At 46.6% G+C, this 19,468-nt stretch overlaps 1 protein-coding gene across 2 annotated transcripts in view; it reads right to left on the bottom strand.

Annotated features, from left to right (window-relative positions):
• The window catches only part of PNKP (polynucleotide kinase 3'-phosphatase), a 603,977-nt gene that overhangs the window by 422,131 nt on the left and 162,378 nt on the right, over positions 1–19,468 (bottom strand). For both annotated transcript variants that reach the window (XM_077457083.1, XM_077457082.1), the window contains exon 4: positions 10,303–10,833. In XM_077457083.1, the coding sequence (XP_077313209.1) occupies positions 10,303–10,833 (531 nt within the window). The remainder of the gene's footprint in view (positions 1–10,302; positions 10,834–19,468) is intronic.

Below are 19,468 nucleotides of genomic sequence, written 5' to 3'. Positions count from 1 at the left end.
TCCAGCAACTGAGGTAGTCTGCCTGCCAGTTTTCTATGTATAGTGCTGCAAGAGCCGGCACGCGCCGCTCTGCCCACAGTAGGATGTGAGAGACCTCCAGCGCTGCAGCTGAGCTCCTTGTCCCTCCTTGATGATTGACATACGCCACCGCCGTGGTGTTGTCCTACTGCATCCTGACCAGATGCCCCTGCAGACCATGTGGAGAGGCACCGCCTGATCACCCGAAGCTCCAGCACATTGATCGGCAGACGGGATTCTTCCTGAGTCCAGCAACCCTTGGCTGATTGGACGCCCCAAATTCCCCTCCAGCTGGTCAGGCTGGCGTCTGTCATGATCTCCGTCTAATAAGGAGGAAGGACCTGAAGTGCTGGAGACCTCAGCCACCAGAGAAGCGAAGCCCTGACTCGCTGGCTCACCCGAATTCGACAATCCAGGGATGTCGGAAATTTGTCCCATTTGGACAGGATCTTTTCCTGCAAGACTCGAGTGTGGAATTGAGCATACAGTACGGCCTCGAAAGTGGCTACCATGAGGCCCAGAAATCGCATGCAAAGACGAAGCGATGACCACCTGCAGGATATCAATAACTGCACCGTGGATTGAAGAGTCTGCAGCTTGTTTGAAGGTAGAAAGACTCTCGCCTCTGAGGAGTCTAGAATCAATCCCAAGTACTCCAGGTGCTGAGTCGGCACCAACACCGATTCCTGGAGGTTCAACACCCAACCAAACTCCAAACCAAAGAGAGTCTGTATGGTGATTGCCACATCCTCCCTTAATTCTGAGGCAGAAGCTGCTCTCAGTAAGAGGCCGTCCAGTAACCCACGATCGCGATTCCTTGTTGTCTCAGCAACGCCAAGATTGAGGCCAGCACCTTGGTGAAGACCATTGGCGCTGTCGCTAGGCCAAAGGGAAGAGTTACAAATTGGTCGTGCTCAACCCCGACCGCAAATCGCAGAAACCTCTGGTATCTGACACATATGGGGACCTGCAAGTATGCGTCCTTGATGTCCAAGGATGCCAAGAAATCCCCTTTATGAAGTGCAGCGACCACGGAACGAACCAATTCCATCCTGAACCTTCGCACCTTCACAAAGCAATTGAGGGCCTTGAGATCCAGGACCTGATGGACCCCTTCCTTCTTCGGGACTACAAACAGATTGAAGCAGAATCCCTGAAACCTTTCCGACGTCAGTACAGACACTATCTCCCCCCGCAGTACTAAGTACTGTACTGCACCAAACAGGGCCTCCCGACGAGCCAGAAAATGATGAAGGTTGGGAGGGAAGAAATCTGTCTGGTGGACAAGAAAGAAAATCTATCTTGTAGCCTGACAACACTAGCCCGCAGACCCACTGGTCGGAAAGGAGAGAGGTTCACCGGACTGCAAACTCCCCAAGGAGGCCCCCCACCCGAGAGTCAGGCAGGGGCAAACCTTAACGCGGCAGCTGATTTGCTCGTAGGTTTGTTTGGCTTGCGAAACCAGGGATGCTTTTGTCCCTCTGCAGGCTCCTTGTCGGACTGGGAGCGCATACCCGCCGACCCGGGCGGACGAAAAAGCCACTTCTGAGCGGAAAAAGATGGTCCCTGCTTACGGCGTGGCTCCTTACCTTTTTTGGACTGTGGGAGCAAAGTACTTTTTCTCCCAGTAACATTCTTAATAATGTCATCCAGCGAGGCACCAAATAGCCTCTCCCCTTGGAAGGGCAAATCCGCCAGCGCTTACTTAGATGCCTGGTCCGCAGATCAGCATTTAAGCCAAATCAAGCGATGCAGCACTACTGCTGATACTGGGGCTCTAGAAAGCAAAGGGCCTATCACAGACATACTTAAGGCCGTGCACCAACTGGTCTGCCAGTTCGACGCAGACTGGGGAAACCTGTTCCTTTCCCAACTCGCAGTGCAACAACTTAGCATATTCAGTAAGCATTTGTGACATCAGGGCCGTGGCTAACACCGGACGCAGTGCTGACCCCACCATCGTAAACATGAAAGAGGGGGACCCTTCCACCCGAATCGTGGTAACCTTATTTAACCTGGATAGCGGGGGATCAACACCTGGAGGAGATGTCCATTTTTTCAGGAAACTCTCCTCAAAGGGATAACGCACCACCATTCGTCTCAGGACTGAAAAGGCCCGCTTTGCCACTCCTTGTAAACGCATCAAAATAAGTTAAATGAGGAAACACCTTAGCAGTGCGGGCTGGCTTGTGGGACCCAAAAGGGACCGACACCTCCGCAGATGCCCCCGCCGTATCTTCTATGTTTAAAGTATCCCGCACCGTTGTGATAGGTGCACCTACTAGCGCTTTTTCCTGCGCTGACACGAACGCGGAGTCTTCCTCTTCACTGTCCAAATGGTCTTGGTCTGCATCCTCTGAAACGTCAGAACAGGGGCTGTCTGCCACAGCGGGACCAGAGTCCTAATCAGAGCTCTCCCCAGAAGACGGGGGATTTTACCCCCCTTGCGTCCGCACGGCGCTTCTACCCTGGCAACAAATGATTCCCGGACCTCCGACAGAGCATCCATAGGCACCGCAGGTGCATGGGAACCGGTTGCTATAACAGGGGTGACTGGAGAAGAGGTACCAGCCTCTGATGCCATGTTGACCCAGTCTAGCCTGTCACCCTTAGGGACCTAAGGCAAGCAACAAAAAATGTCCACCCTCCTAGCTGCCACAGAATGAGGGGCCCCCCGCAGGACTCACAACCCTGACCCAGGTGCTGCGCTGTGCTGCCGCCGTCCACTCTCCCCTCTGCCTGCCACAAGGTGTCCTGTGCCACGCTGTACCAGTGTAAACCAGCCACCCAGAGCTAGAGTATAACAGACCTGAGGCTACCAAAAAATGGCCGCTGGCCGCCTCAGCAAAAGCGTCTGAAAACACCGGGAAACTGGCCGCTAGACTCCAAGAATATGGCCACGGCTACAATAAAATGGCAGCGGTTCCCGCGGCGACCATTCCCACATGGCATACCCACATGGCAGCACACAGAAACCAAAAAAGGCACCGAAAACAGGGGAAAAAAAACGAGTGGACCACCAACCGCCCAGCACAACCCCCCAGGACCCAAAGACCCCCCAGAGGACCCCCGGCCAGGTACTTGCTCCGCACCCCCTATGCCCCGCCACACAGCAGCCCCTTAGAATGGGGAGGAGGGAAATAGGCAGGGAGAGAGAGACCCCCTGGTCGACCTCCCAGGGAATGTCCAGCTGCTCCATCCTGCCTAAACAGGTGGAACCATACTTACCCCTCCTTCAGGGACTGCTGGATGCATTTCACAGACAGACCCATCACCCGAGCAGCACGGGGTGGCTGTCGGATTGCAGTAGCCAGTCATGTGTGTGCCCTGGAACATATAGCTCACGCCCGCCCCTGGACCAGAACGGGGCCCGTCGCGGCTGACCCAGTGCGTAGCTAAGGTCTGCACGCACTCAATGGTCAGGCTGGGGAGACTACCAGGATCTATATTATCCAGCCTGTCACCCAGCCCGGCTGTTGATTGTAGATCACAGGAAGAAAAAAAAAACAACAAAAAATAAAAAAATTCCAAAGACCATTGGTCCCCACAGGGAGCCAGGTCCTTCTAAACTAGGCAGAAAAAAAATGAGCTGCTGGAAGCAGAGTAAGGGCGTATAGCCAGTAGGACCGCCCCCTAGGCGGAGCTGTGTTTTTATGTGCTCTGCCTAGTCCTCTCCTAAAGGTGGCAGCATGACCCTAAGGTCAAAATGAAGGTGTTGTGTCCATCAATGAACGAAAGAGAAAAGACAGTTTTGAGTGCGACCCATTTTAAAGGACAGCTCTTCCCTTTGCGACTATTTAGTCCAACTTTGCAATACTGTTGACAGGTCCCATTTTGGTACAATGGGTCTGTGACCTAGCCGGGACAGAGGCTTTTGGAGAGGACTGAATGCTGGCCTTCTGGCTTTCTGATTATTGGCCCTGGATTTTAAAGGAACAATACTCTTTGCGAGGTGAATGAGAAATCCAGTCTGATCTGTACTAAATCGGACTCAAACTTGTTTATATTGTATATTGTCTCATTTTGTTGTGGACTCTTTGCTGTGATTCTTTTGGGGGGTGGCTGTATTCCATTGTGCTATTGTGGCCGTCTGCCTCAAATATTATGGGATGTGAAAAAGTGTCTTGCTGTGAGGAAAGAGGGAGGGAAGATTCCTCCAGCATCCCCCCTGCGGATAAGACTGTTTACTGAGAAGTTTGAACACATCTGACCTGTGTGTCCATTGTCATTGGACAGTTTAACCCGACCTGTTTTCCAAGGGTGGGAGGGAAGTGTTTTGAAGTGAGATATCTGTGTGTCCATGTGAGATAATAAATCAGTTTGTTGTTTGCTCCTCCAAGACTGGTGTTGTCTGGTGACTGGGTGGGCTAAAGGGTCTTGGATAGTGCTGGTTCTGGATGGAGGAAGTATAGATGACGGACCAAGTTCTGTTTGAGGACAGATGGTTCGGGCTAATCCTAGCTAACCCTTTAAAGAACTTGCTAACTAGCGGGTCAAACGCCAAGGGTTGCCCCAAAAAAAACATCAGGGCCGATACCTGCACTTTTAATGTGCTAATGGCCAGTCCTTGATCCGCACTGTAATATAAAAACTCCAAGATGGCTGGGGTACCTGCAGACACCTTCTTAGTATCTAACCATGAACAGAAAACTTTCCAAACTTTAACATAAATAGCTTGGGTTACCATCTTTCTACTAGAAAGAAGTGTTTTCACCACACTGTCCAAGAGACCCTTAGACTTCAGGAGAATTTCTTCAGACACCAAGCAGACAATTTTAGGGTCTGTATTTTTGCTAATAGAACTGGGCCCTGGGACAGAATATCCTTCCTCTCGGGCAGCATGAGGGGAGGTCCCTCTGTCAGGCATAACAGCGCTCAAAAACCACGGCCTCTTCGGCCAATACGGGACCACTAGGATCATTGTGGTGTGTTCTTTAACAAACTTCCTTAAGACCAGAGGAATAAGTTTGAACGGGGGAAGGCGTAACAAATAGGAAACGCCCACCTCTGGGCCAAGGCGTCTATCCCTAGTACACTGTAACCTTGGAATTTGATTGTTGGCAAACAAATACACCCCTGGAAGGCCCCATTTCTCTATCAGCTGGAACAATTCCCTGTTTAGTGACCATTCTGACTCATACATTTGGTGTCGGATCAGAAAGTCCGCCAGGTGATTGTCCACTTCCTTTAGATGGACTGCGGATATTGAGTTCATGTTCCTCTCGGCCAAGAAAAGATGGCACTCAGTCTGATTAAGGACGGACACCTTGTTCCCCCTTGTTTGCTACCACACTGTCAGATGACTTTTACGTGGTGACTTTTCAGCTCTCTGGCAAATGCCCTTAGTGCTTCCCAGATTGCTTGCAACTCCTTCCAGTTGGCTGATCTTTGAGACTGTGCTTTCTCCCAGCACCCTTGGGCTACTCTTGACCCCCAGCCCCCAGCACTGGCAGCCATGGTGATGCGGACAGACAACGGAAGAGACCATAATAGACCCTGCACAAGGTTCTCTTTGTCCCTCCACCACCACAGAGGCCTCTTGGTCTTTGGAGATAGATAGATGTTCAGCAATTCCTGTGCTCCAGCCCAGCTGTTCAGGATATTAGCCTGGGAGACACCTGAAATGGGCCCTTGCCCATGGTACTGCAGGGATCGCTGCTGCCAGAAAACCCAGACCCAACATAGCTGAACAGATGGAACCTGCCAGATTGTTCTGAAAAAAGGCTGATGTCTCCTTTCTACATTCTTCTCTGTGAGAGAGATCTTCTGCATCACTGAGTGCACCAAGAACCCCAACTACGGTAAGACCTGTGTCGGGGGGTTAGGTTCGACTTCTTCCTGTTTATCAACCACCCTAGCTTTTCCAGAAAGGAAATGGCCACCCGCAGATCTCCTTATAATTGGAGCGCAGAGGGTGCAAAAAAGGTAATCTACTGTAAGTATGGGATGACCGATATCCCTTTCAGTCGTCTCAGGGGGGGCAGTGCCTCCGCCAGAATCTTCATAAAAAACCTGGGGGGTGTGGGCCACACATAATCAGGGTTCCTCTTTGACCTTGGATTAGAGGCCCCAGGGCACTCACCTTACTGACGCCATGGCCAAGCCCTCCTTTTCTCCAGCCTTCCGTAAAATCCGTTCTTTCCTATCCTTATATTATTCTTCTCCCCCTCCATTTTCAAACCTCTCTTCTTCCTCTTCCTTTCCCTTTTCAACCTCCACTCGTGCAGGCATGAACCCACGCAGGCCATCACTGCATGGTCTCGGCTAGGGTTCACCTTGTTATTCCTATGAGTTAGCCCAGATAAGCTAAGGTGGGAAGGAGTTCACTTTTCTCAGCTGGGCTCACAGTAGGTCCACAGCTTCGAATTATAAGTTCTTTACTCTTTGACCACACCCTTGCTATTTTTTATGCACTAAATGATTCAGAAACCTTAGGCAGACTAACCTGGCTTCCTCTCGCACAGTCTGATCCCATACCGGGTGCGGGAGGCGAACGTTTTGTCTAACTGCCTCCACCCCTAAGGATGTGTGTAATGTATTGTTGGCTTATATTGGTCATTCTCTTTTGTATACAAACTAGTTTTTGACTTTGATGTTTGTCCAGTCTAATATTTTTGAATATTTTCAATAAAAACAATTTTCAAAAAGGAAAAAAAAAAATCCTGGGGGATGAGGACAGGCAGAATGGCAAGGCCCTGAAATGAAAATGTCGGACCTGCTTTCCACACTTGATAGCCAACTTCAAAAATGTTTCAGCTTCTTTGTGGATCAGGAAGTGTAAATAGGCATCCCTCAGATCGAGGGAGGCCATGAAGCAATCCAGGGGAAGAATTGACTTCACTGTAAAGATTGTTTCCATCTGAAATTTCTTGTAGGTCACCCGTTTGTTAAGTGGCTTCAAATTCAATATTAGGCAGCATTTGCCCGACAGTTTCCTTACTAGAAAACGTGAAAGTAGAAACCGTGGTTTATTTCTCACTGTGGCACTGGAATATGAACCCACTGGTTTACCAAGTCGCCAATTTGCGACAACAAGGCTGTCATCTTCTGAGGATCCCTGGGAGGCATGGTTACGAATGTCCTTGTGGGCGGAGAGCCTCTGAACTGGATTCGATAGCCTTCCCCGATTATCCTCAGTATAAATGCATTTGGGGTAGTCTTTTCCCAATGTGGGAGGAACTGCCCCAATCTCCCTCCCACGGGAACCAAGTCACTGAGATTTAGTGGTTTTCTTAGAAGAGGAAAACAGGTCACCTTTCTGTTTCCCCCTACCCTCTGTTTCTTAGAGGTTGACCCTTTAGAGGTTTGTCCCTGTGACGCCCCTTGTCTTTGGGGGCGAAAAAAAACATTTCCCTGGGGCTTTCTTACTTTTGATAGGAAAAGCCTTTTTCTTATCGGCAGTACGGTCTATAACTGTCTATAACTGACACAAACAAGAGTTCTCCTTCAAATGGGATATCACACAGCATATACTTTGAGGCCGGATCCCCTGACCAGCAGTCTTTGCCAATAGCTTGACTGACTCAGCAGACACGTCTGCCATATAACCTGCCACCTTGTGCAGCATGGGAAGAGAATTAAGAATTTCCTTCATGGAGGTCCCACTTTCCAAATGGCCTTGTAACTGGTCCAACCAGACCTCCAAATTACTAGCCACTAGTAGTCATTGCTGATTTCAAATTTGTCATGGCTATTCCCCATAACCTTTTCAACAGTACCTCCATCCTCTTGTCCATGGGTTCTCTAAGGACACTCATGTCCTCAAAGGTGAAATCCGTTTTTTTTTAGCGCACTGGGAAAAGGCTGCATCCACTTTGGGCACTTTGTTCCAAATACAGGCGGAATCCTCACTGAAGGGAAATCTTCTCTGGTGAACTTGTCCGGTGGCTCGGAATATCTTTGGATGATGCCGTCTCACTTAGCTCATCCAAAATTCAATTATTATTTGCTGATCCGAAAAATGATCCGATCTGTAAGTCTGATCTGAGGAACGATCCGATCCGTGAGTTTTTTAAACCGTTGCACCCCTACTAAACACCAGAAATCAATTCTTTGCATGTCCCCATTGCCTCCTTGTAAACCAATTTATCAATAAAGGTTTTAAAGAGGGGCTTGTTCCACCCTTCTTTAAATTTGTTCGTACATGACGGACACCTCTTATTCGCCCCCTGACCACTCCGGTTCTTTGGGCTGAGCCTGAGACAAGAGAAGGAGAGAAGAGAAGGGAGGCAAAGGAAGAGAATAAACAAAGACAAGCAGCTGTCAGAAAAAAAACTTAGCCAATCAGTGGGTTTATACCTTCACCAACACCTATGTGCACCCCCACCAGCCACTGTCGGGATTCACATGACTCTTTAGCCTGTATCCCAGAACAAAAAGGGGGGGGAAATGGGAGCTACATTAAGCCATCACCCCCCAGTCCTGTAGGTCAAAGGCACCCTAGTGTTCCGCCTACCTGAGCTGAGCTGGCTGGGCTGCCACCTCGTTCAGTTGTCCTCTGTTTCTTGCTGGAGCACCGCTCTGTGGATCAGGACCGTGCTGTGGCTGGCAGTTTTTTTTTTTTTAAAAAGACCATCATGGCTCCGATGTCCACGCTCATCTTGTGACCCAGAACCGGAAGTGGTGCGCCGAAAGTCCCCAGCCTCCTCCTGCGTTCCACAGGCCAGAACACGAGGCCTATGCCTGCTCCCCGCCTGACTTACGCCGGGATACCATAGTATCCAGATCACCGTGCGAGGAACGCCAGCCCTCCCCGGGCTATCCTGGAGGAGGTACCAACTCCTCTGCAGCCTGACCGGGGGACTCAGATGCCTGCCACCTTTACAACACAAAGAAACAGGGATGAAAGCCGCCCTTTAAAGGAGCCCATCTCTAGTGCTGTCCTGGACTCCTAGAGAAAATGTTTTTCTAGAACAGCAATGAAGGTTATAATTATTTCCCAGTCTATTTTGTACTGGTGCTCTCATTGGAAGAAAGGGGTTGATTTATCACAGGCAAATAAACTATGCACTTTGCAAGTACAGTTGCTCCAGAGCTTATTAAATGTGTTAAAGCTTCACTTTGCAAAGAATACTCAATCAGGTGGAAGGAAAAATAAAATTAAAAAAACATTTTTGCTTGCACATGATTGAATGATGGAAGTCAGCAGAGCGTGTGAACATTTACTAAGCTCTCGAGAAACTGCACTTTGCAAAGTGCACAGTCTATTTACCTTTAGTAAATCAACTCCAAAGTGAAACGAAACCAGGATCAGGTGAGCACACATTAACCTGAAATTTGCTGATCTTTTGTATGGTTTCAGTGGGATAAGACCAGTGATGTAAGTAACTCAGTTAAAATATACAGATACCGCCCCACCCCACCCGCCTATCCAGAGAGAGAGAGAGAATGTAGGGAGACGGGGCTGACACCAATCGAGTGAAGGGGAGGGTCTCTCGCTCTCCCCATGAGGAAAGGCATCCCTGGAGGCATTCAAGTAAGTGACTGTCTGACGATTCGAATTGCAGTGCAATCGATCCATCCCAAGTCCTCCACCACCTCTGCTTCTTACTGATCCCATCCCTAACCACCCACCATCACTTCTACAACAGAGGTGATGGGGGGGATACGGTAGGGATGAGATCAGTGGTGGTGGGGGATGGGATCAGTAAGAGGCAGAGGTGGTGGTGGGAGAGGATGGCACCACCACCGCTGCCATCCCCCCCCAGTACCTCCGCTGCCTGCCATCCCCAACCGCCCCAAGTACCAGTGCTGCCACCCCCCCCCCCCCCCAAGTACTGTACACCACCGCCACTGACAGCCCCCCACACCCCCCCAAGTACCACCGCTGTCACCCTGTCACAGTTACTTTGCTGAGTAACTAATTACTTTTCCAATGTAGTAACCTAGTTACTAATGCAATTACTTTTTGGGAGAAGTAATTTGTAACTTAACCAATTACTTTTTTTTAAGTAAGATGACCAACACTGGATAGGACTACTAGACTCGTACTTTTTTGAGCACCGTGGCTTTCTGGTTTGCGGTAGGATTGGAATCCTGTGTTCAAATTTCACCTGTAACAATATCTTTAAAATGCTTATATGTTCCCTCTACATTTCTATGGATTTATTGGGACATTCAGTTTTTTCCCCCCCACCCAAACATACTGGTAACATAACAGACTTGTGCTATGAATGGTGTGGGTTCACAATATGGGGCAGGAGCTGGTGTTAAAATGTTTCTATGTTGTCTAAAATACATTAACAAATTGACCACAGCTTGAATTATAAACTGGTATTTTTGTACCTTGGAAAAAGCTCTGACACCTTTCTTGTTAAACACCAGGAGCTTTCCATGCTCTTCCCAAGAGTCTTTGCTGCAGGTTCCACCAGTCAGTATGTCTGGAGACTCAGTAGATATTTTTGTATTAGCGCTATTTGCTGCCATATGTTGAAATTCTCTCAGTTTACTAGAAATGTCTTTGTCTGAATCATCACTCTCTTCAGTTGCTCTCAATTCTGATTCCTGACGCTTTGTCCTCTTACTGCTTGGTTCCAATGTATCATCTTCCTCTTGTTGGCTTTTCTTTTGGCTTTTTGATGTAGACCCACCAAAAAAATCTGTTATTGTTGTCTTTGGGGAAGCAGCTGGACCTCGCTTTTTAATCAAAGTTTTGTGTTTTGCAGCCAGCGTGAAATTTTGAGGGCTCTCGTTATTAAATACAAGAGTATAAGGATATACGGAATTCACCATGTAAAGGGTCTGATCCCCATTCATCAGAGTGCTCTCTCCTTGTTTTAAATGTACTTCTCCTACAGTGGTGGGGTTTGGACCCAGCTAAAAGAAAACACAATTATTTATTCCAGCATAAAAACTATCATGATTTAGACTATATCTACATACACACATATACACTGAAACAGACAGCTACAGAATGGAGTGCATTGTGTCACCCAAACCTTTCCAGTGAACAGCTGGAAGGCTAAAGATTTGTGCTGCAGCATTATGTTCTACTAACCCCTGAGAGGGTAGACTGTCATGTTTATTCTGTTCTGCAGATAGATTAAAGCCAGAATGAAGCCCTAAAATGCAACCCGACATGCAGTCTTGTTCCTTACAAACACTCCATTTGATGCGGTTACCAACAATACACACACACATAGATAAGCAGGCAGACATACACAAATGAGCCACAACTTTATGACCACTGACAGGTTAACCACTTAGCCACCGCCGGCCGTCATATGACATCCTTGAGTTTGTGGGGTTATATCTGAATGATGCCTGCAGCGTTGATATTGTTTCTGTGTTCCCTAATTCTGACGAATAGTAGTTCTGCCCACATATTGCTTGTGGCAAGGGCATTCCAGAACATATGTGACATGTGCTGGTGCACGTTATTAACTTTATTTTGTATTTTTTCCCTGTAGTAATACATCTAAAAGCCACCTTCTTTTGTTCCATTTTTTTGCTTTTTTACCTGCATAGCAAGCGCTCTTCTGTAAATGAAAGAGGGTTTATTTGTAAGTAAGTTTCTTAAAATGTTGTCCAACTGTAGAACAAGCCAGTGTTTTTAAGAACCTTTTCTACTAATTTATGTTGTCGGCTGAAACCTGTGAGGAAGGCCATCTCGTCGTACCAATTATTTTTCTCATTCTTCTGCTCTATCATGTTATTTCTGTCCATTGCTCTGATTTAATTCTTTAGGGATTCCAGGTTCTTCTTTTTGAATCCCTTTTACAAGAACCTGTGAATGAGTATATTGTCCTGTTAATCATAGTCTTTGAGGGTACTGCAATTGCTACCCATTTGGGGTGATGACAGCTATTAGTGGGAATTTATCCATTGTGATCGGTCCTCTTTCATTTACGGAAGAGCTCCTGATCTAAGAAATAGGTTGGCGCATCACTAAATAAATCAAGATTTTCAAAGGTCTAAAAGGATTTTTTAAATGTGGAAAGTGTCTTCCCTGCAGAAAAAGCAAAAAAAGGAACAAAAGAAGGTGGCTTTTAGATCTATTACTGCAGGGAAAGAATACAAAATAAAGGAGTTAATAACGTGCACCAGCACACATGTCACATATGTTCTGGAATGCCCTTGCCACAAGCAATGTGGGCAGAACGACCAGACCTTTATTCATCAGAATTAGGGAACACAAACAATATCAAAACAGGCTTTACAAAACATGTGTATCCAGACACTTTAAAGAGTGCCACAACGAGGACTCATCTGGTCACATTTTTTATGATATAGACAAGATAAAGGGACATTGGAGAGGTCATAATAAAAGAATAACAATCTCCCAAAACAAGACCAGGTGGATCTTTACTTAAGACAGCCTTCAGCCTAAAGGCCTGAACATTGACATAGATTTAAACTGTTTCCTCACCAACTTCTAATTTTATCTCCTTTCGTCAACGTTTTTTACCATTAAGGGTAACCTTATCAACTATGGTCTCCTTTATATGTTTATAAATAATTTCTGTATGCATGTGATACATCTGACATATATTTCTCAGAAATTTTAGCTATTTGCGGCTTTATGCGATTTGCAACGTTTTTTTTTGCATTTTAAATCACACTACTAGCAATAGCATCCGCCATGCCGAAGCCTGGACTAACCAAAAATGGCCGTCAATTTAGGACACACCACATACCATATAAAAACCGGATGGTGTAGCAAGATATCACCGCTCCAGGTGATGTTCCTTAAAGAAATGCGTAGGGACGGACTATACAGCATCATTGCATCACTTCCGTTTTTTTGAGCCATGCATCACAGACAAGGATGCACTTGGAGAACACAGGACAGGAAGTTTCCTCCCACTCTACAGGCTACACAGTGGCTCATACTATGAAAGGTGAAATACCTCCTTGTGGGGTGAATAATAGTGGTAAGTGCATTTCTTATGGGGCACCATTTTCCAAGAAGCACAAAACAATTTGAAGGAGCACACTGTCACTTTACTTTTTTATACACCAGAGTTTAAGGACGGTATATACATATTTCTGAACCCAGTTGCACAGCAACAATATAGACCAGTCATTATGTATCATGTATAAGTGGTTAGGAAGTTTACACCGTAGGATTTTTTGTGGATTTTTGAGAATATACAAATATTTATTTTCTAACCATCATTTTTTTTTTAAAGCGCCCCTCCCTGTGCTCACATGCAAGGAAAGGATCTGCCATGGGTGGCTTAATGCCAGATACTACAGCATACCTCCAGAGGTCTACAGTGTCCATGCCAGGTCAAGGCTGTTTTGGTGGCGAAAATTAGACCTATTCAATATTAGGTGGGTGGCCATAAAATTATGGCTGATCTGTGTATATGGAAAGGGTCAGCTTAAAGTTAGCAATAATGTTTAAAAACCTTGCTTGAGAGCAGAGTTTGTAAATAGTTTCATACTTGGTAAGGTTAAATAACCGGTTCCCGACCAGCGCAGGCCAATGTATGTCAGCAGAATAGCATGGCTGGGCAAATGGGCATACCTGTACGTCCCTTTAAATTTACCGCCATCGCGTGCGCGCCGGCCGGGGCCTCCATGAGTCGGTTCATGGGTCATGCGGAATCTATCATCCGTGGGGATACCTGCAATCGCTTAATGGAGAGGAAGAATGGGGAGATGCTATGTAAACAAGCATCTCCCCCTTCTGCCTAGTGACAGTGTCACTGATCTCTGCTCCCTGTGATCGGGAGCAAAGATCAGGGACTTGTCACACGTAGCCACGCTGCCCCCCCCCACAGTTCAAATCACTCCCCAGGACATACTTAACCCTTACACTGATCCCTAGTGGTTAACCCCTTCACTGCCAGTGTAATTTACAAGGAATCAGTGCATTTGTATAGCACTGATTGCTGTATAAATGACAATAGTCCCAAAAAGTGTCAAAAATGTCCGATGTGTCCGCTATAATGTGGCAGTGACAATAAAAATCCCTGACCGCTGCCATTACTATTAAAAAAAAAACATTAATAAAAATGTCATAAAACTATCCCCTATTTTGTAAACGTTATAACTTTTACACAAATCAAACACTTTTACCAAAAAAATGTAGAAGAATACATATCGGCCAAACTGAGGAAAAAAAGTTTTTTTTTATATATATTTTTGGCGGATATTTATTATAGAAAAATGTAAAAAATAATGTGTTTTATTCAAAATTGTCACTTTTTGGTTTATAGTGCAAAAAATAAAAACTGCAGGGGTGATGAAATACCACCAAACTAAAGCTCTATGGGGGGGGGAACGTCAATTTTGTTTGGGAGCCATGTTGCAGGACCGCGCAATTGTCAGTTAAAGCGATGCAGTGCCGAATTGCAAAAAAGTGCTCTGGTCAGGAAGGTGGTAAAATCTTTTGGGGCTGAAGCGAATAAAGACACTAGTCCACCCAGTCCAACCTGTGCACTTGGTGGAGGTGTGTTCATGTCGATAATCATTTCCCATATCTCTGTATATTGTGTTCACCAAGTTACACATCCAAGAGCCTTTTAAAACTATCAATACTTCCTAGAAGAATAAATATTGATTGCGCTCAGTGTCAGAAAACTTACAACCATATGAAACCAATAGACATCAACTTCAGCACTCACTGAACTCCCACATAAGATAAAAACAATAAGCAAAATAATTGTGTTGCGCTTTTAGAATATTACATAAAAATCAATTACTCAAAAGTGTCCAAAGATGATCATTTAATAAAGTGCACAGTGCAAAATCAGTCCAAATAAAAGGTGATCGGTGCAAGAAATAGAATGTGTATATCTCCCCAATCTTACGCAACCGTATGCTACTCCACGCCCAACTTACAAACTGCTTACCATCAGGTAAGGCATCAAACATGGAGGCCTGGCTGCACTTTTTAGGAGAGATACCTGCTGGGATGGATGGCACACTCCATGACACAGAATAAGGGCTCCCACAGCACTGTGCAGAAAAAACTCAGGGGAATATAGAAATAAGGAAGGAACTCAGTGTAGTAGTGTAAAACTTCACCAATTAACCAGTTGCCGACCGCCGCACGCCGATGTACGTCGGTACAATGGCACGGGCAGGCATAAGGACATACATGTACGTCCCTTGCCTCCCGCGGGTCGGGGGCCCGATCGGGCCCCTGCCCGGTGCCTGCGGCGGTCGGTATTCGTACGGGAGCGATCCCGGACGAGGGGACGGCCATTCATTCATGGCCACCCCCTCGCGATCGCTCCCGACGAATAGAAATCCCCGGTGACATCACTTCCTCTCCTGTAATGTAAACACAGGAGAGGAAGTGATGTATTCTCTCCTCCGTGTCGGTATTTTTCGTTCCGACACGGAGGAGAGCGGATCAGTAAGTTGCACCAACACTCACACACACAGTAGAACATGCCAGGCACACTAACACCCCCCCTTTACCCCCCGATCACCCCCCCAATTACCCCTGCCCCCCAGTCACAGTGACACCAATGTCATTTTTTTTTTTTTTTTTTTTTTTTTGCATTGGTGTCATTTGTGACTGTAATGACTGTTAGGGCAGTTAGAGTTAGCCCCCTTTAGTTCTAATGTACCCCCCTAACCCCCCCAATAAAGGTTTAACCCCGTGATCACCCCCCGTCGCCAGTGTCACTAAGGCTGGGTTCACATTGCAGCGGTTTATGAGAACGAATGTGATTCGCACCGCACTGCAGTGCAAATCACATCCGATCTCTGTGCGATTCGAGTTCAGCCATTCGCCGCACCCGCCGCACCCGCCACACCCGCCGCATCCGCCGCAAATTCGCACGGGACCCTTTTTTTGGCCCGCAGCAGAATCGGATCGCATGGGTGTTCACACCATGCGATCCGAGTTTGCAGATCGCACTGCGATATGCGAACTGATCTGGGGGTGTCAGTAACATTTCACTGACACTCCCAGCAGTTCGCATAGGGCAGTGTGAACTGCCGCCGGGAGGCATGCGATGCGGGAACCCGCCGCGGATTCGCGGCGTTTCCGCATCGCTCCAGTGTGAACCCAGCCTAATAAGCGATCATTTTTCTGATCGCCGTATTAGTGTCACAGGTGACGCTAGTTAGGCAGGTAGGTATTTAGGTTCGCCGCAGCTTTTTATAGCGCCAGGGACCCCCATATACTACCGCATAAAGCCCCCTGATTGCCCCCTAGTTAACCCTTTCACCAGTGATCACCATATAACTGTTACAGGTGACGCTGGTTGGTTAGTTATTTTTTTATAGTTTCAGGGCACCCGCCATTTATTACCTAATAAAGGTTTAACCCCCTGATCACCCGGCGGGTGTCATTTGTGACTAATAACTGTTAGGGCAGTTAGGGTTAGCCCCCTTTAGTTCTAAGGTACCCCCCTAACCCCCCCAATAAAGGTTTAACCCCGTGATCACCCCCCGTCGCCAGTGTCACTAAGGCTGGGTTCACATTGCAGCGGTTTATGAGAACGGATGTGATTCGCACCGCACTGCAGTGCAAATCACATCCGATCTCTGTGCGATTCGAGTTCAGCCATTCGCCGCACCCGCCGCAAATTCGCACGGGACCCTTTTTTTGGCCCGCAGCAGAATCGGATCTCATGGGTGTTCACACCATGCGATCCGAGTTTGCAGATCGCACTGCGATATGCGAACTGATCTGGGGGTGTCAGTAACATTTCACTGACACTCCCAGCAGTTCGCATAGGGCAGTGTGAACTGCCGCCGGGAGGCATGCGATGCGGGAACCCGCCGCGCATTCGTGGCGTTCCCGCATCGCTCCAGTGTGAACCCAGCCTAATAAGCGATCGTTTTTCTGATCGCTGTATTAGTGTCACAGGTGACGCTAGTTAGGCAGGTAGGTATTTAGGTTCGCTGCAGCTTTTTATAGCGCCAGGGACCCCCATATACTACCGCATAAAGCCCCCTAATTGCCCCCTAGTTAACCCTTTCACCAGTGATCACCATATAACTGTTACAGGTGACGCTGGTTGGTTAGTTATTTTTTTATAGTTTCAGGGCACCCGCCATTTATTACCTAGTCTCACTAGTGTACCCCTAAATTTAGGGGTGTCTACTTTCCAAAATGGGGTCATTTGGGGGGGGTTTGTGCCATCTTGGCATTTTATGGCCTTCAAAACTGTAACGCCCTTAGAAAGCCTGAAGGCGGTGCTTGGTTTTCGGGGCCCCGTACGCGGCTAGGCTCCCAAAAAGTCCCACATATGTGGTATCCCCATACTCAGGAGAAGCAGCAGAATTTATTTTGGGGTGTCATTTCACATATGCCCATGGCATGCGTGAGCAATATATCATTTAGTGACAACTTTGTGAAAAAAAAAAAAAAAGTTTGTAATTTTCCCGCAACTTGTGGCAAAATATAAAATATTCCATGGACTCAACATGCCTCTCAGCAAATAGCTTGGGGTGTCTACTTTCTAAAATGGGGTCATTTGTGGGGGTTTTGTGCCATCTTGGCATTTTATGGCCTTCAAAACTGTAATAGGTAGTGAGGAGTGAAATCAAAAAATTACGCCCTTAGAAAGCCTGAAGGCGGTGCTTGGTTTTCGGGGCCCCGTACGCGGCTAGGCTCCCAAAAAGTCCCACATATGTGGTATCCCCGTACTCAGGAGAAGCAGCAGAATTTATTTTGGGGTGTCATTTCACATATGCCCATGGCATGCATGAGCAATATATCATTTAGTGACAACTTTGTTAAAAAAAAAAAAAAAAAAAAAAAAGTTTGTAATTTTCCCGCAACTTGTGGCAAAATATAAAATATTCCATGAACTCAACATGCCTCTCAGCAAATAGCTTGGGGTGTCTACTTTCTAAAATGGGGTCATTTGTGGGGGTTTTGTGCCATCTTGGCATTTTATGGCCTTCAAAACTGTAATAGGTAGTGAGAAGTGAACTCAAAAATTTACGCCCTTAGAAAGCCTGAAGGCGGTGCTTGGTTTTCGGGGCCCCGTACGCGGCTAGGCTCCCAAAAAGTCCCACATATGTGGTATCCCCGTACTCAGGAGAAGCAGCAGAATTTATTTTGGGGTGTCATTTCACATACGCCCATAGCATGTGTGAGCAATATATCATTTAGTGACAACTTTGTGTAAAAAAAAAAAATTTTTTTTTTTGTCATTATTCAATCGCTTGAGGCAAAAAAATAAAATATTCAATGGGCTCAACATGCCTCTTATCAATTTCCTTAGGGGGTCTACTTTCCAAAATGGGGTCATTTGGGGGGGTTTTGTACTGCCCTGCCATTTTAGCACCTCAAGAAATGAGATAGGCAGTCGTAAACTAAAAGCTGCGTAAATTCCAGAAAACGTACCTTAGTTTGTAGATGTGACAACTTTTGCGCAAACCAATAAATATACAATTATTGACTTTTTTTTTACCAAAGACATGTGGCTGAATACATTTTGGCCTAAATGTATGACTAAAATTGAGTTTATTGGATTTTTCTAATAACAAAAAGTAGAAAATATCATTTTTTTTCAAAATTTGCGGTCTTTTTACGTTTATATCGCAAAAAATAAAAATCGCAGAGGCAATCAAATACCATCAAAAGAAAGCTCTATTTGTGGGAAGAAAAGGACGCAAATTTTGTTTGGGTACAACATTGCATGACCGCGCAATTACCAGTTAAAGCAGCACAGTGCCAAAGTGTAAAAAGACCTCTGGTCATTTACCAGCAAAATGGTCCGGTCTGAAAGTGGTTAAAAAAAGAATGCTACTCACACAAGGCAGTTGTTATTTACAGCCCACATCAAATTAATTTTCCATTTCTGGTTCTCTTCTTCCATTCTGTATTCTGGGACCATGGCAAAATGGCAACCAATCCAAAAAGATATGGCTGGTCTCTAGTGTTTGGACTTTGGCAATATGACCACCGACATTTTTATTTTAAAAGTCAGCAGCTGCAGTATTTGTAGCTGCTAACTTTAAAAAAAAAAATAATAATCTGCGGATCTCCGCTTTAACCACTTACGGACCGCCGCACGCCGATACACTAACTTTGAAAAGCAATATCGTTGTTATGGCAGCAGCTAGCTGCCACAACCTCAGTATCCTTCTTCAGCCGGCGGCCCGCTTTCCGATAACAGTGGTCTCTGCAACGGATTTGCTTTACTTTTATCTGTGTCGAGAGAGGACCCCTCCCCCCGCCTCACTCCAGTGCCCTCTGCTGCTTACCGGAGCCGTCAGCAGCAGCAGCAGAGGCAATCGGAAGTTGTCCCTTGCTGGGTATGGAGACGATTGAGGGGAAGATGGCCCCCACCCGTCTCCATACCATTGCAGGGCAGAAGCAACGTCAAAACTTCACTTCCTCCCATAGCTCTTAAAAAAAGGATTTTTAAAACAGCTTACCTGTAAAATCCTTTTCTTTGATGTACATCAGGGGACACAGTCCCATAGTAATAGCTATGTGGGTTATATCGGCGTATCAGGTGCTGGAAACTGGCACTCCCCTTAAGGCGTGAACTTCCTCCATATAACCCCTTCCACTACTGGGAGT

The sequence above is a fragment of the Lithobates pipiens genome, unplaced genomic scaffold, assembly GCF_037356315.1.
Source record: "Lithobates pipiens isolate NorthernLeopardFrog02 unplaced genomic scaffold, aLitPip1_a1.2 Scaffold_27, whole genome shotgun sequence".
Classification (NCBI taxonomy): domain Eukaryota; kingdom Metazoa; phylum Chordata; class Amphibia; order Anura; family Ranidae; genus Lithobates; species Lithobates pipiens.
The sequence above is the reverse complement of the archived record's forward strand: the minus strand, read 5'-3'. Positions and strand labels throughout refer to the sequence as shown.